Source organism: Podarcis muralis, chromosome 1 (assembly GCF_964188315.1).
Source record: "Podarcis muralis chromosome 1, rPodMur119.hap1.1, whole genome shotgun sequence".
Classification (NCBI taxonomy): domain Eukaryota; kingdom Metazoa; phylum Chordata; class Lepidosauria; order Squamata; family Lacertidae; genus Podarcis; species Podarcis muralis.
In genome coordinates, this window is record NC_135655.1 from 49857653 (window position 1) to 49875227 (window position 17575).

At 40.1% G+C, this 17575-nt stretch overlaps 1 protein-coding gene across 37 annotated transcripts in view; it reads right to left on the reverse strand.

Annotated features, from left to right (window-relative positions):
• Nucleotides 1-17575, reverse strand: part of MADD (MAP kinase activating death domain) — an 82563-nt gene that overhangs the window by 47012 nt on the left and 17976 nt on the right. For 20 of the 37 annotated variants that reach the window (XM_077928272.1, XM_077928389.1, XM_077928365.1 and 17 more), the window contains exons 2-12: nt 14610-14782; nt 12684-13298; nt 10878-11181; nt 10432-10563; nt 9421-9534; nt 8517-8597; nt 5452-5508; nt 3843-4021; nt 2098-2333; nt 1328-1484; nt 594-697 (exon numbers count right to left, since the gene is read on the reverse strand). In XM_077928272.1, coding sequence (XP_077784398.1) covers nt 594-697; nt 1328-1484; nt 2098-2333; nt 3843-4021; nt 5452-5508; nt 8517-8597; nt 9421-9534; nt 10432-10563; nt 10878-11181; nt 12684-13298; nt 14610-14671 — 2041 coding nt within the window. In that variant the 5' untranslated portion in view covers nt 14672-14782. Of the gene's footprint in view, nt 1-593; nt 698-1327; nt 1485-2097; nt 2334-3842; nt 4022-5451; nt 5509-8516; nt 8598-9420; nt 9535-10431; nt 10564-10877; nt 11182-12683; nt 13299-14609; nt 14783-17575 lie in introns of those variants that run through there. The other 17 variants (XM_077928297.1, XM_077928337.1, XM_077928391.1 and 14 more) reach the window with 3 other exon arrangements.

Genomic DNA, 17575 nt, shown 5'->3' on the forward strand with positions numbered 1-17575 from the left:
ACAATATAAAAATACAAAAATGCATAACATAGTAAAAAACAATACCACCAGCACCCCACTGTTTAAAAGGCCAAAGGTTGTACAATTAGCCAAAAGCCTGGGAGAAGAGGAATGTTTTTGCCTGGTGCCTAAAGATATGCAATGAAGATGCCAGACGAGCCTACTTGAAGAGATCATACCAAAAGCAGAGAGCCACCACTGAAAAAGCCCATTCTAGCTGCAAATGACATTCTAGTCACAACGCTGCTGGTCTATGACTGTAATAAACTGATTGAAATTCTAGTCACAACTGAAGATCCCTGACCAGGCAAAAATATGTATATTTAACCAAAAAAAGCAGCCAATCAGCTTTTACCTATACTGTCCTGAATACTCTCTTCTACAGTCTTCAAGAGTGATATGATTATAGTAAACAGTAAAACTTTTGGCTGGGTGGCACAAGATGTGAAAAGTAAATATACCTGTTTACCTAAACACAACGTATCTTCCCAAGTCATTCACAATTATCTTAGGTTCTTTCTCTCTCAAAGCAATTAAATCAGACCAAAGCATGCACGTGGAGCTAATTAAATTATTAACTCAAAGTTACTCACTTGGAGTGTCACCGTTGATGTCACACTTCATCATTTCACTAACAAAATCACCAAGGGATGAATATGAAGAGCTGGAGTCATCAAAATCCACACTGTCACTGCCACTATTTTAAGGGGGAAAGGGTGAGAAAGAATTAGAAGTGGCAAAAAAGGAAAGAAAAATATAAAGCAATAGAGAATGAGAACAGACCAGCAATAGAAAGAGAAGCAACTAAATGGAATATTTTATACTGCAAGGCTATGGTGGCATAGGTTTTGTTAAATGAACAGTTTCTCTTAAGTAGTAGGTCATCACATATACTGTATAACTCTGTGTTTGGAAATATAATTTTTAAAAAGAAAGGGGACAACTGATTTTTACTCTACAGAAGCATTTTTAAAGGGTGCAGAAGATGGAAGGTTAACAAGGAGGTGTTACGAGTAGCATACTGCAGCAACAGAGACTGGCGCCTACATGTTATATTTTCAACACTAGCCAAAACCCTTTTTCTTCTGCCAGTCTTTTAAAAATGCTTTTCAGAACCTTTAGATTTGGATTATATGATACCCTGAACTTCTGATTTGACTGTATTTTTTTTATCTTGCATTGTTAATGTTTTGTCAGATTATCTGTTAAACTGCTTTGGAAACGAGTGCTGGAAGCAGTATTGAAATTTTTCAGGGGAAAATGGGAAAAAACCAGAAAGACAAAGGCCACTTAGAACCAGCTACATAAAGTTGCTCTACCCACTAACCTATCATCAGTCGGTTCAGAATCTGTTTCTCTCTCTATTGGGACACTCAGTGCTTCAGCTAGTTGAGAATTGCTGTCATAGACACGGTAATGAATTGGCTGCAACTGATGAGCATACCACTTTGGCTTATCACCAATCAGAGCAGGGTCAAACATGTCTGTAGAAATAGTAAGAAAAATGAAGTTATTTCCATGATGTCATCCCCCAAAGTCTCAATCAAGTGGGGCTGCAGCTGCCCTACAGAAATTATATTGTAAATGGTAGGCAAAACATCAGTCCATAGAAAGATATTTGCTTAATGGGGTTTGAAATTAAACTGAATGTAGAGCTGTCCCTCCATAGAACAGATACATGCATAATTTTATTTGTATGCCAACTTTCCACAGTTCAAACCATGCTCAAGGTGGCTTACAGCATGAAAAAATACATAACTACAACACAACAAAAGTAGTCATGGGCAATAAATAAAACAATAAAAAATACACAACCAAACATAAACTACAACAATTCTACACATCTGAATTAAGATACAAAAAACAGCAACAGTCCCCAACCCAAACACACCAGGCCAAGAATCAGTTCAGCAGCCTCAGCTTTTTGTAGCTGGAGTCAGGTGAAAAAAGGCCTGCAAGGCAATGGGTAAGTCTTCCAGGTCTCACAGCCAAGATGGTCAGATAGGATGCAGGAGACACTATTTCCTGACACTACTTTTGTATTAGAAGATTCAGCATTAATCAAGAGGTAGCAGTAAACACAAGGCCAAGACTTACTGTTGTGGATTCTTTGGAAAGCATAATTAGTTGGGTTGAGTGACCATTCCCCAAAGTATTCCACTGCCTGTGTCTTCGACAATTTATCTGCAAAAGGTGTCTGTTTTGGTCTTGAGGCTAAGAACGAATTGGCCTGAAATGCAACCACTGGCCGGGGGAAGAGGCGAAGTGTGCGAGTATGCATCTGGAATCCTTGTAAAACATTTGGTGAATTGAAGAATCTCACCATGGCAACCCTAAAAAAATCCAAAAGGTTGATAATATATTCAACATGACAAGTCTGAAGGACACAGTACATTCACATATCATGAAAAGCAAATTCTACATTTGCCTCTAGTAAGGGAAGGACAGCGGAATAAGTTCGCCCATTCATAGCTATTATCAACTGTGGCCTCAAGACAAAATATGCCCTATGGAAATAAAAGAAACACCAGTGTCCCTATTGTGCTGGGACCAAGGAAAAATATATTTGGCTTCTATTCTCACTTTCTTTGCAGCAAGCCTAGGGTACAAAGATGATATTGAGTTCAATTATCAACTCTGATGGCAAATAATCTCTTTTACAGTAGTTGGGCCAAACAGCCTAAGCCAATGGAAGGCACTCCACGCCACCGAAGTCTCAAGTGGCAGCAGCAATGGAACCAGGAGAAGTCCCAAACTATGACCGCACTCTTTCAGAGGTAGTGTGACCCCTTCTAGAGCAGGCTGGACATTGAAGCTGGATTGAGGAACCATTCACTAACTGTATCTCAGTCTTGTTGAATTATGTTTCAACTTCACACAGTTGAAATCCCACAAATTGATTGCTCACAAGGCACAGAGCTTAGAAGCTCCTTTTGCTTTGGGTTTTCCCAACATGGAAATAACTTTTAAGCTCTCAGACCTGCTAACTGTGCTCTGGAACACTCTTGAGAGATCTCGTGGAAACTCGGATGGTCCCATAAGATGTCACGGGAGCATCCCAGAGCCCAGTAAGCAAGTCTGAGAGCTTAAAAGCTCTCTGCCTTCCTTGAAAAGAAAGACAACCACACAGGTGTGGTTCCAAGTGTATATGCATTTTTCCATGTACATGTCATTTCTGGAACGTAACCCCCACAGAAGATTCAATCATACAGTACTACAACCTAACAGTGACTCAGTACATTCACAGTCTCGCCTGCAGAAGATGAAAATGAGAAATGGAGCTGCTTGTCATCAGCATAAAGAGGACAATGAGCTATAGAACTCTGTATGAACCTACATGGTTCATACAGAATGGTTACCTCTACATTTTTTTTCTATTTTAAAATTTCAATTAGAAAATATAGTCAGATTTAACAGAATATATATCTCAAAACAAAAGACTAGGAATAGCCAACAGGATGCTCTCCATATGGCGTAAACCACAACTTTCATAATCCATGACCCACTAATCGTGCTGGGCTTGGGCCAATGTTAGTTGTTGTCCAAAATATATCTGGAGGGCATCACACTGGCTGACCCCTGTAATGGACTGTGTGGAATCTGTATATACACAAGAGAATCTCATCCTCTAGTCTTATGCAACCTAAGCAGTAGAAAATATTGTAGCTCACATAGAGTGTGTTCTAGTTTATAACAATAAATGTTCATGAAAAAGACAATGAAAAAGCATTTGCTTTTTTACTGGAAGGCCACAGCATTTCAGCTAACATTTTCTGCAGGACAGAGCAGCAGACCTTCCAGTGTATTTGGAAATTTAACAAAAATACATTGCTCAGACTCACCGAGTGGCCACATCCACAGAGTCTACATCATTGCCATAGATCAGGGGGTTGAACTCTGTAGAAGGTGTGGACTGCATGTCATTCTGATGTTTCCCCGTAAGCAGTGGGATCTCCTGGCTTTCATGAAACTTCTCTAGGTTAAGAATAGGCTGGGTATTCAAGCTCATGCTAGCCAAAGCCTGAAGGGCAGTAGGTCACAAGGGTAATAAATAAGAATGGCATTGTCAAAACTGCTTAAACTCATGGACAAACACAACCCAAGTGCAATGTTCTAGTTCCCCAGAATCAAAATACACCTCTTTCAGCAGATCAGTAAACTTTTAAGCACTCTTTGACTAACCTTTGACTGCTCCAAGCAGAGAAAAAGAGAGGACCTCACAACCATTTTACATAACAAATTTAGAATGCTGAATGGTAAATCTAATGACTTATTGGTTGACTGATTTAGTCACTTTATCTTGCCCATAGCAACTTAAAATCCCCCAGGCTAACTAGTATTGGGAGGAGGGCAGGTGAGTAAAACAGGATTTATAAATATATTTCCCCCCCTAAATATACTGGAAACTAACATGAGGAAGGTGAAATCCACCCTTTCAGTAGCTCAACTGTATAAAACCAGAGGATGGGTGTGTTAAAAATTAATAAACTGAGGCACTCCACAGAGTACCCCAAACACCAGAGATAAGGCAGATGGTGGCACAAGAAAGGACCTTTTTCCGCCTGTAGTATTCCAGCTGTAAAACACCTTTCCTGAAAGAAGGCACCTGGAGTTCACTTTTGTTATCCTGTAGGCACAGGGTTATGCCCCAAGGTATTTAAGTAATTTCACATTTGTTAAGTACTGGTTGTTTTACAAATTTCCACTGCTGTTTTTTAATGATTAATGCCTTCGTGCATATTTTATTACTTTTTTTTATTTTTAATTGCATTGTAAACCACCCTGTGATAATTTTATTTATTTATTTAAGATATTTGTATGCCACCCTTCATAACAATCCACTCAGTATTATTCTCCGCACTGAGGTCCCAACTCCATCAATTTAAAAACTATCTTTTCAATCCAAATAAAGGTGCAGGTTCACTGTGCCCTTTCTCATAACTGCTAGTCAGGGAAGCTCAGATTTCTAGGCCAGTGCACTGTTTTAAACTCTACAGTCTTCTGCAGCTCACATGGCAAAGCTAGTATTTTCACAGAACTAACATCTCATGGTCTGACAACATCACCCAGAACATGAAGCATATAAGAGTTAAAGTTTTCACTTCTGCATGTAGTACACAATCTCATCAATCTAATTTTGCCTCGTCCTCCACTTCTTAACAGTTGTGGCCATCTACAAACCTTGTGCCTTTCCCCTCGGCCTGAAAAAGTGAGATGAGTGCCACATCCCATAGTTGCCTTTGACTGGACTTAACTATCCAGGGGTCCTTTACCTTACCTTTTTTTTTTTTTACCTAATCCTCCCCGTTTTTCTCAATGTCTGCCTCTCTCTCTCAACCTCCTTGTCCTTCTGTAAAGTTCATTTCCCCACCCCCCAAAGCAAATAAATCAAAACAGGTTAAAAAATAATCCAATGGAAACTTGAGGCAGAAAAGAGTAAAATAAAGACACCTTTTTGTCAGGCGTGAGCAGCTGTTTCTGAGTGATTGCAGTCATGCTAACCAGACACTGGAGGCAAGATGGAAGATCACATGACAACACCAGCGGACAATCAGAGGCAAGACGAACACATGATCACAGAGAGACAGATGGAGAAAAAACTATTACTACTAATACCACAGATGAGAAAGGAAATAAAAAGGGATCATAAACAGTCACAGTTCCTGAGCAAGGCCAGACCGCTTTCACCCCACACATCTGCTTGCATACACTTTTTTAAAATGGACTACTAGCCAGCTGTTTTCAATATAAATATTTATAATGACACTGATCTGAAAGGGCAATAATAAGCCCGTATATATTTTTGATAAGTATTTATGCATGCATAATACTGTTGCGCCAATATTTCCCACTCCCATAACTATGTTTTGTCACAAGGCAGTCACCTTCACGATGTCACCCACATTTCCTTTGCTTTACCCTGTGGATAGTAAGGTTTTGTGTCTTGCATCATAGAATGAAAGGAATGGTTATTATTCTTTTGTTAATTCACTTCACACTGCTGAAATGTGTGGGAGTTTTGCTGAATAGCCCCTAAACTGTGGAGAGAGAAAAGCAAACAGATTCTGAAAGAGCGGCTGGGGATTCTACTGTAAGGGTCAATGGCTGTTCACTGCAACAGGTTACACAGGAAATCACAAACGGTTAAATGTGTAGTTCTGCTTTTCTATGGGAGCCAGAAACAGCAGCTTTTGTACTGCTAGTCTTAACACTTTACCTTTAAATACTGCATGCAGCATGCAAGGAGGTGTGGGGGGAAGAACAGAAATAAAATCATAAAACCTATTTTGACAGACTCAATTCAATCTGACTAAAACCAATAAATAGCTTCACAGGATTAGAGAAAGAGAACAAATATGGGCCTCATAGGCAGCAATATGAAAATGGAGCAAATGATGATTAAGAAAGGGGAAGGCAAGACAACTGAAAGCCCAGAGATTCTAAAGGGTGTATCATGCGGGAAGCAGATTTGTTTGTAGATATTAAGTACTGGTTTAGATGGTTTTAAATGTAATGATGAAGCGTTTTATGTAGTGCACAATATGCCATGAAGCTCTGATATGTATGATTATCTTACAATACCGCAGGTTTTAAATGGGGGTTGACTAAGGATGAGATAAACCACAGCCTACCACAGCTTCAAATACACAAAAATGAGTTAACAATACACAGTAATAACACCTGCTGATTTCAATGTTTCATGACCACACCAAAATGCTCATATGAAAACACACTGGTGGTTTTTTGTCCGGGGGGGGGGTGTCTCCCAACCCCTCAGAGCCAACTGGGGGAAGCCCTGTTGTGCAAGCAGAGGTCCTTGCACAGGGCTTCTGCTGACAGAACCAATTAGTTGAATCTCACCCAGGATCCCAAAACATAACAAAAGTGACCTGGTTTGGATGTAACACTAAATCATAGTTCGGTGTTAGACTCACGTGTTCCCCCTTTTCCTTCTGCCAGGGCTTCAAGGAGTTCAGAAGCTTTCACTTCCATGTTAGATTAACTGCGGCTTACTGTGCCATTCAAACCTGGAGAACGTGTGGCTCATTTTAACTATGATCAGCTAAAACAAGCCAAATTCATAACGGTTTAGGAAGCTGGCTTGTTTCAATTAATTGTAGTTACAATGAACCATAGTTTAGGGATTGGACAACCCACTAAACTCTGGTGGATCTACAACCGAAGCAGAACTTTCAGTTTTCTGCCTGAAAGTCACACCAGAGGAGAGGCCACAAGCCTGAGGCTTGCTTTCATAATTCTAAACTACATACTTGCCTAGGAGTAAATCCCATTATTAAATACTTATTTCTGCATAAACATGTGTAGCATAGGATTGTAAAGAATCTGAACAGGTAGAAAGGCAAATCTAAGAGAACTTTGGAACAAATTCAAAAACGTTACTAGATCAGAACTATTTTTTTAAAAAAAACAAGCTTGACTGTTCACTACCTGGCACACTGGCATCCTGAAAGATGGGACTCAACACTATTTCAGCTTAATTTACAGTTGTTCCTTGTGCCAAGTGTTAAGGCCAGTGCTTTTTTCAGTGGGTACACAGGGGTACGCATACCCCTAAACATTTTGTGAATCAAAGTTTGGCCTCATTGAGGGGCAGATTTTCAATATAGGTAGGAAAATGAGAGCACCCCTAAACATTTTTTAGAAAAAAAGCACGGGTTAAGGCTATTAGCTATTTACAAATCTGATCCAAAGCCTTTCTTACTGTTTTTATCTCTAGAGGCTCCTAGGCATTTTTACGTGAGCTTCTCTAAAGTAGAAACAGAAACAGAGGAAAGAAAAGTAAGAAAGGCTTTGGATCAAATTGTAAATAGCATGCCACGAGAAGATTATTGTTCAAGAAAAACAGCTGAAAAATGTAAATGGCAGGTCCTGCAGTTTCACAAGTCAAGTCAAATGAAAAAATAAGAGAACCTAAAAGAATATAGAAAGGCATTTTTTTTTGTTATTAGGGGAAATTTACAATGTGCTTTGAAAACAAGACTACAACCTCTACTTTTTGCCACTTAAAAGAGAAAGAACTGGGGAGGGGGGAATCAAAGTGCCTCCTCAAGGGAAAGGATACTTATTGGACCTTTGTTCAATAGTATAATTGGACAGAATCTGCATCTAAACACACACCAGCTTTCCCTAGGCATCCTCTAACCATGACTGACTGTGTTCCAAAGGAGCCATTGCAAAGATATTTTTTTATTCATAGCACAGAGCTACAGAAGCCCCATTGGACAGCAGAATTTCCTGCATTGAATGAAGTATCACTAATGTACCCACTATCAGCTACCTGAAATAACTCTCTTTAACCACATTTCTCATAATTTAGAAATGTTTCTTCATAGAAGTTGAAATAGTCATATTTACATTAGAGAGTCCACTTTGAGTCTGAACTTTAGCAATAAGTTGTCCCATTATGATGCTGCAAACTGTCACAGCATCCTTAGTTATCTAATATACTAGTAGTGGAAATGCTCACAGCAACATTCACTAGAATCCTTACATACCTGCTTTAAGTGCTTTTTCAATTCTAAAGATTCTGGTTCCGGCAAAACAGGTACTGACTCAGCATTTGTAGGAACAATCACCTGGAATAAAAATTTATAGAGAAAATTGCGTTTACAAAAACTCTTGGAGTAGACAATCTTTTATGACTTCTTGGAAACAAGACAGAAATAGGGGCAGGAACCTTGAAGTGGATCTATTTTCTCCTATTGCTTATGCATTATTGGCTGTGCTCTAAGATGAATTCAGAACTGTCAAGCAGATGATTTGGTTTTCTAATCTGTCAACAAATTAAAATGTGACCTAATTATGTCACTTTGCTCCTTGGTAACAGTTGTTTTAGAAAACATTTCCTTGCCCTTTCAATGGAATAATTTTTTTAAGTGTCAGAAACAATCACCATTTAATTATAATTTTAAATTGTTCTTTTAAATATTGTTTTAACATAAAAGGCCTATAAATATATTAAACCAATAAACATATTTTGATTTGTTTTGCACATCAAGAAACATTTAACAAAGGTTGTATGGGTGTGGCTATCCAAAATGTGTATTTGCTAAATTATAAATGTGTTTTTAAGCTGTCTTTTAGGGTCTTGCATTTCCAATGTGGCCTACATAGCACAATATAAAATATATTAAAAATCAGTAATCAAACAGTTACAGTGACTTAAAAGCCTAACCAGAACCATTTCAGTAGGTTATTACAAAACAACTTCAAGCAAATCTGCAATTTAAATAACGAACAGCTGTTAATACCCTTTAACACATAAACAAACAAGGCAACATCTATTTTGTGTTAATTAAGAGAAGGAGGTGGGATTAGGAAATAAAATCATAACACCCACACAGTCCCCATCAAGAGGAATTATATATAAATACTGTTTTATGGATAGGTGTTACCTACCTTATTAGTATCCAGGTCAACTAGCCATACATCATCTGGCATTTTAAAGTCTAGTTTGTAAAGAAAGAAGCTGGCTGGGACTCCAATGATATAGGGTGTTGGGGCCAGAAGCAGCTGTAGCAGGCAGAAAATATTAATAAGGAAAAAATCTGAATCCTTACAATCTACTCACAATCACTAAAAACAAACTACTGGAGAGATGACGACACTTAAAAGCATAAGCAAATGTTGCTACTAGAATTCAAATAAGTATTTTTTAAAAGAATTTATCAAACACTGAGGACATCAGAAGCTGAGAAAACATCTAAATTTGGGAAGGCCTCCTTGAACAGGTAGAAAATGAGCTTTTCATCAAAGGACCAGATTATAAATGGAAGAAAACTGGTGCTTGAAAAGACAGCCTGTGGTAAAAGTGGCAATCAAAGTGATACTGTGTTTGGAACAGCACAAAAAAACTGCAGGGGAAATAAGAAGTTTTGTGGAGAGCAGCAAAAGAAAATATTTGACAAAATAGGCCTTGCTAAGAAATATGTCCTTTGCAAACATTCTACATTCTTGTAAAAGGTGGTAAAAGAATAAGCCTAGAGCTTTAACAGCAGCAAGTAATGTTGCTGGAAATTGTTTTCCCTGTTTTACAATTATTGGCTCTTACAGGCACTACACTTCTAGAATCACAGGTTTCCTGCAGGAGTAGTATGACTCTTCAATCTTCTAAAGTAACTGTGGACCAAATTCCCTATATGGCATCAACAGCTTTGGGGGAAAAATATACCATATAACCACAGATATAATGTGGAACATCTCAAAGTAAAGTTTGCTCTTTACTACACTGTCTACCATTTCTATTCCTATCATTAAGCTTCACTGTGATTTGTAGGAGCATCTCAGTAGTTGCCAGGCACATTGAAAAATATGCATTTTAATTTAGACAGGACAAAACCCAGCAAGAATTCGACTGTTCTCCTGATAAAAGGTTTCAGCAGTGTCACAGCAGTACATCCGATGGCATACCTGCTCTGCAGAAGCCATACAGGTAGGAAGGAGTGGAATCACTGGGAACATGTACTCCAGTGGGTAGATCATAGCCACAAATGCCATGACAGACATAGAGAGTGCATTATAGTCCCGGGACTGCAACACCACCTGCAACCAAGGAAACTCTTGTCAATACATCCAACACAATTATTTTCTCATGATAATACACTCTTAGGCTTCTTCCCAAGGGCCTGCATATGATATGTATTCTAATACTGGAAAAAGTTTTCCCTATTCAAATACTATTTCATGCAGAAGCAGAAGCTTTATTGCTGTTAATAGGAAATTGGACATTGTGATAAAAACATACATCCGTCCTTTCACATGGTCTTTGTTAAGTTTCTGTTGAAATGTTGAGGAATAGACAATGCAGCCTCTCCGTCTGAAATGTCTACAAGCATATTGACACACGTCCCTCTCACCTTATGTTCCAGAAGAATGCAGGATAGCACCTGCAAACATGCATCCACACCTAAGAGCTCCAAGGGCAGATGCAGGGGGAAATCCACCAGAGAGAAGCGGGATGGGTCAGGAAGGGCAAACGTCAAGGCTGGCTGCAGTTCATGGGGTAAGACTTCCACATCCACACGCTTCTGGCCAGCGACAGGCACAGGTGAGCGAAGCAGCCGGTAAATCCACGCCTCAATTTCACGCAAATCATGTAGCAATGCACTGGATTTCTCCTCCACTAGAAGCGAACCTGTGAAAATCCGCCATATTGTGTCCCTGTGTAAAAGCAACAAGATTAACCCCAAACACATATACTTGGTAGTTCTACTGAGAAACCTGCCAAAATACCTAGGCTGTGTGAATTCTTCCATAAGTAGTCAGACTAGGGGGGTATACGCATGTCCTATTATTTTATTTTGTTAACAAAATGCATATACCATTTGACTGTAGTAAAACCTTTAAGCCATTGTACGACGCAGACCTAGGTGAAAAGAAGTATGCCATAGCCTTAATTGCATCTTGTTGGAAGCATAAAATTCCTTGCAATGTATGGATCTATCTTTTCACTTATGTCACTACTAGAGGCTATAGCCCTGCTCAGTTTGCTCGACAATCCCATCTACCCATGCTTGCCAAAGCCGCCCACTCTCCCCCTTACAGAGCTTTGGGCTGCCACACCCTTCAGTGGATGTCTCCCCACAGCTTTCCTGAACTGCCAACCCACTGCTTCTTGTCACACTATAAAATCACCTGTTGCCCACCAAGTAAACTGCAGAATGAGGACATTCTTACATTTATATTATATTATATTATATTATTATATTATATTATATTATATTGTAAGATAAGAAAGCAATCAAACTCCAAATAAATCAGATGCTTCTTTGACTCCAAACAAGTACCCCAGGAATTGTTATACTGTTGTGCAAGACAGAAGAGTCAGGTTGATAGTCCCCAAAGATATTTAAAGGGTTTTATATAGCACATAATTCCTCCACTGTATCACACATATGGTCAAGCTATTATATAATGTATATTTTTAGAAGACTCTAGCAGTTTTAACAGCGTAAAATGAGGGGTGTAGAGTTACCAAGAACAGAATTTTTTTTTTAAAAAAAGAATCACAAATTTGCTTTCCTATGTAGTTTTGTATTAGAATGCTACAACTACATGCACCTAGTTCTCTTTTCATGATGTATTTGTGCACAGAACATGAGACAAAGCAACAATGCTCCCTGCAGAGCCTACCAAACCAACTGAAGCTGATCCAACCAAGCAGATATAAGAGCAGGGGAAGTAGTCACTTTCAAAACCACAAAGTAACTAGAACATCGGGAACAACTACAAAACTGAGCTGAATACAGACATTATTGGTTCAACTCAAGGCACAAATGCAAAATGGGAACCTGGTCCACTAAGAGGTATATGACATCTTAGGCTGGCTAAAATATGTAAGCACATAGTACATATCTTCTGCAATGGGTGTCAAGTTTTGGCACACTATCAGAATTACGGAAAGCAGTACCACTATGTAGGGTGTGTGTGGAAAAGGACAGCATGGTATGATACATTCATGCCTGCAGTGACTATTCCTTTGCACTAACTCTGTGGCCTGTGTACAGCCTGCAAGTCCTCCCATGTGCCTTATGAAAAAACAGTAATTCTGTGTCTACTCCCTTTTTCTTGGAAAATAAGCACACTTCATCAAACCCCAGCAGAAAATGAACTGCATCATCTAGATATGGTATTAAAAGGGACGTTTGCATCCCTTCATGTACCTCTGAACGCCTCGAGGGATCCCAAGCTTCTTGCTCAAGAGTCTCTCACTGCAGCAGTCCACCAATTTCTTCAGGGTATACAGACATTCACGAAAAGTAGAGAAAAAGGGATAGTGACTAATGATGCAAAGTGAGGTCAGGGTGCTGTTACGAGAACGGTGGGTGCCTTTTGCAGAACGTTTACTACGAGGTGATCGAGTAACATCTGGCGCAGACTCTGTGCTTGGTGGTTGCAGGGAACCACCGCTCTCTGAACTCTCATTACCCCTCTCTTCTTGGGTAGTGGATGTATCCCCAGACTTGGGTGCTTTCTGCCCATCTTGGGAACGATGTCTGCCACCGCCTTCTCCCTTCTCCTTGGGCACACGCTTTTGGAAAGAACGGTAGAAGTTGACGCATATCCCATAGCGAGTGATACCAGAATCTTTATCAGTGAGTGTAAAGACAAAAGAAGTATCATCTCGCAGGCTCATCCGTTTCTGTCGCACACTTAAACATCCCTCTGGCTGGCAGAAGAACACTACATCAGGAGGAAGTGGAAAATCAGTGTGATCTTCTAATGGGTAGCAGCGCAGTAGTTCAGGTGTCTGTGCCACACTATCACTGCTTGGTTGCCTACAAGCAAAGCAAATGCAAACTTACTTGATACTGAAATGCCATACTGGTTACACATTTGAACAGTGGAAATACGAGAGGGCCTATTTCTGTAAGTGGGAGCTGCAAGCACCATGACTCTGGGTTGCAATGTAATTAGGGCAATGAATAGTAAGATCTGCATCAAGAACAAATGAAAGCAAATTTGTGCTTGGCGAGGCTCTGACAGGGTGGCCAAGGTACTCAACTCAATCAAAAAGCAATGTGTGAAGGTAGGGCAGTAGCTGCTTGCACAGCTTGCTGGATGGGAAAGCTGACACCAAGAAGGGCGTTGAGACTAGTGACAAAAGGAGGCCCCTGCCTTCACAAAGAGAGAAGTAGCAATTGTCAGAGGAGCTTGATAACATCTTATAAAGTGGCAGGTATTATCTGTGTGGTCTGTACACACAGGTGGACATGTTTTCAAACAAGAGCACAACAGTGTTCTGTTTCCCTCTCCTCAATTAGCATTTCTATCTCTCTCTCTCTCTCTCTCTCTCTCTCTCTCTCTCTCTCTCCACAAACACAACCACGAACATACACCCGGCACTTGTGCCCATCCACTACCAAGTGCTGCATGAATGCACCACTGCCTCAGGTGCCTCCAATGGATGTTCACTGGTAAAGCTGTAGGATGCCCTCTCCCATAGCTACTCCACCTCACTAGGCATCACTGGCCAAAACACAACTCCATGTATGAGGTGGCTAACCTGTGGGCTGCATTTGGCCACCTAAGTTTTTTTTGTAGTTCCCTAACACCCCCCCCCCCTACAATCTGTTATTAAAAAAGTAATTGAGAGCCAGTGTGGTGTAGTGGTTAAGAGTGGTAGTCTCGTAACCTGGGGAACCAGGTTCGCGTCTCCACTCCTCCACATGCAGCTGCTGGGTGACCTTGGGCTAGTTACACTTCTTTGAAGTCTCTCAGCCCCACTCACCTCACAGAGTGTTTATTGTGGGGGAGGAAGGGAAAGGAGAATGTTAGCCGCTTTGAGACTCCTTAAAGGGAGTGAAAGGCGGGATATCAAATCCAAACTCTTCCTCTTCTAATTTTAAAATTATTTTAATTTTTTGCTCGTTGCTCCCTTAAGTACCTCCCTGTGATGCCAAAGGGCTTTTGTGCTACCCAAGCCAGCTAAAATTCATTACTTAAAATAAAAAGGCCATGCCCACTTTTGCTTTCTGCTCACACCCACTTTTGCACCCAGAGGGTTGACAATGGGCCTGAAGAAGTTTATGAATATATATGTGACAAGGGTCATAACTGTGTAAACTCCATCTAGGTTGCTACTGTACCTGGCCCCAATAATCACAAGGTAATCAAGTAAGCGAGGACAGCTCCTCTTCTTCTGCACCATTGTCTTTCCTCCTTCACTATGTCATCTCAGTAAATTCTTCCCTCATTGGACCAGCTGGTTTCTGATAGCTGCCTCAGAAAACAGAATGCGCATGGAAATTGCGACATCAACCTACAACAAAAGATATTCAATTCAAGGTCAGACTCACATTCATCAATAACAATGCTCTGATCAGCACTTTCAGTATAAGCAGCATATTTGTCACAGGACAGGCTGTTCAAGCAAAATATCCACACTTCCATGTCTTAGTATGAAATATACTTGTGAAGGGTAAACAACAGGGAAGTCTTGTTCACATAAGACAGCCTCCATGAAATCACTTCAAAAGATTTGGGGTCACTTGCTAGAACCACAGCCGGACAAGGCTTGCACAGGAAACGGGGTTTTGTGAACTGACACCAATACATGAATGATGTAGATACAGCTGTCCCAATGTCCATTGCATTGTGACTGGCACCGTGTGCTGCTAACATAATAGGAGTTGCCTTCACACAACTTAGAATTAACTTGCAGAGTCCACTATCTCTGGATGGGACTCTGGTTGGTAGTTTAAATGGATCTGGGGTTGGGGGGAGAGTTTATCATCAATCAATGAGGATGGTTATATCTGAAACTCTGCTTTTCTCTTACACAAATTAGATCCAATTATTCACTATGTTCAAATTAGGACCTTAAAAACAGGAATTGGTCTAAAGAGCCAGTGTGGTGTAGTGGTTAAGAGCAATAGACACGTAATCTGGGGAACCGGGTTCGCGTCTCCACTCCTCCACATGCAGCTGCTGGGTGACCTTGGGCCAGTCACACTTCTTTGAAGTCTCTCAGCCCCACTCACCTCACAGAGTGTTTGTTGTGGGGGAGGAAGGGAAAGGAGAATGTTAGCCGCTTTGAGACTCCTTAAAGGGAGTGAAAGGCGGGATATCAAATCCAAACTCTTCTTCTTCTTCTAAAGCACAAATTACATGTGACTTTAACTATACTTCTGCCCTTGAGTACAGGGTTTCCCTCAAATTGCCACTGTGAGGGGACTTAACCTCGGTTGGGATTTAGTAGGGGGTGAGTGCTTTAAGACTTTGCCTCCTGCTATTATCCTGGTCCATATTAGGCCCCATGAGACCATTTTTTGCGATGCAAATTTCAAGTGTGGGCTATCCCAGCTATCTGCCTACATTGCTAGGATAACAACCTTGATGACAATTTTTTAAACTGTATTAACCATAATCAACCAAGACAAGGATTGTAAAATTATTGTTGAATAAGATAAAAAAACATATAAAACACAATTCTTAAAATACACAATTCATAACAATTCACAAAGCCGTTTACTAATAGCAGTAGCAGCAATAATCCTTTTATCTGATCGGGTCTCTCCTTTCCTAAAGGCTGCCAAAAAACAGTGTATCTTAACCAGTCGCCTAAAGCTATAAAGAGATGAAGCCAGATGCACCTCAGTACAGAGGGAGTTCGACATGCAAAGAGCTACCAATGAAAAGATTGATCTTTGGGCTCCAACACCGCATTCAACAGGGCATCATATGCTGATCTCAAAGCATGGACAGACTGATATGGAAGAAGGTGTTCTTGCAGATATTTGGGTGCCAGGAAGTTTAGAGCTTTTAATATCAAAGTGAGCACCTTGAATTTGGCCCTGAAACAATTTGCAACTGCTGCAGCTATTTCAAGAAATGAAGAATATGCTTGCTCCTTCCAGCATTCTTGCTATAGCATTTTGCGCTACCTGCGATTTTCAGGCCACCTTCACGGGCATATTATAATAGTCAAGCTTAGAGGTTACCAATGTATGAGTAACCATGGCCAGACTATCTCTATTCAGCAACTGGAGGAAAAAAATGTTTTTTATAAGTGTAATAGGATATATTTTGACAAAATTTGACATCTTTTTGTTGCTATTGTATGTTATAAGTGCTTGTGGAGCCTCCATTTTAATTCCACTTCTTGCTAATACAGTAGTGAAAAAGAAATCCCTCAGCTGAAAAACAAAACAGGCTGAGATGTGGAAGCAATCTTATCTTGGGCACCTGAAATATTATAACTTTTCTACAAAAATAGAAAAGTAAATCTCTATTGTGATACCATCTACAAAGCAACACTTTAGCAAGTCTTGGGGACAGAATGTGTGTGATTTTCAAATAATCACAGTCCACACAGCAATCATAATCATAGCTTATTAGTGCATAATCATACTGCACTTTATTAGTTGGAAGGAGGGAAGATTGTCTGCGTCTCAAGACCAAATGGAATCAGAAGAACCTTGGATAAGCTAGGTACTTTATATACTCTTTCCAAGCCCAAACGAGATGAAACATGGTTAAATTCTATTTTCATAAAACTTAGCTAAAACCACTTACCCTATAAAGCCTAGATAACACATATAGTAGTACACAAATATGGGCTGATTAATCTGATTATCCATTTATATAAGCAAATCCTTTTCGGCTCAAGAAGGCTCTCATTTACTGCCAGTCCACTGCAGCAAGTTCCTGCGCCCCAGTTCTATCCACAGATACAGTGGTACCTCAGGTTACAGACGCTTCAGGTTACAGACTCTGCTAACCCAGAAATAGTACCTAGGGTTAAGAACTTTGCTTCAGGATGAGAACAGAAATTGTGCTCCGGCAGCGCAGCGGCAGCGGGAGGCCCCATTAGCTAAAGTGGTACCTCAGGTTAAGAACAGTTTCAGGTTAAGAACAGACCTCCAGAATGAATTAAGTTCTTAGCCCGAGGTACCACTGTATACTGCAGCACTGAGCACTGCAGATGTCAGAAACACATTTTTTAGAAGGAAAAAAATCATTTTTATTATTAAGTAACAAACACATAAAAGTGACCATTAAAAAACACAGAACAGAGAAAAGTACAAGTCATTACCCAGAACAGCATTTGGCA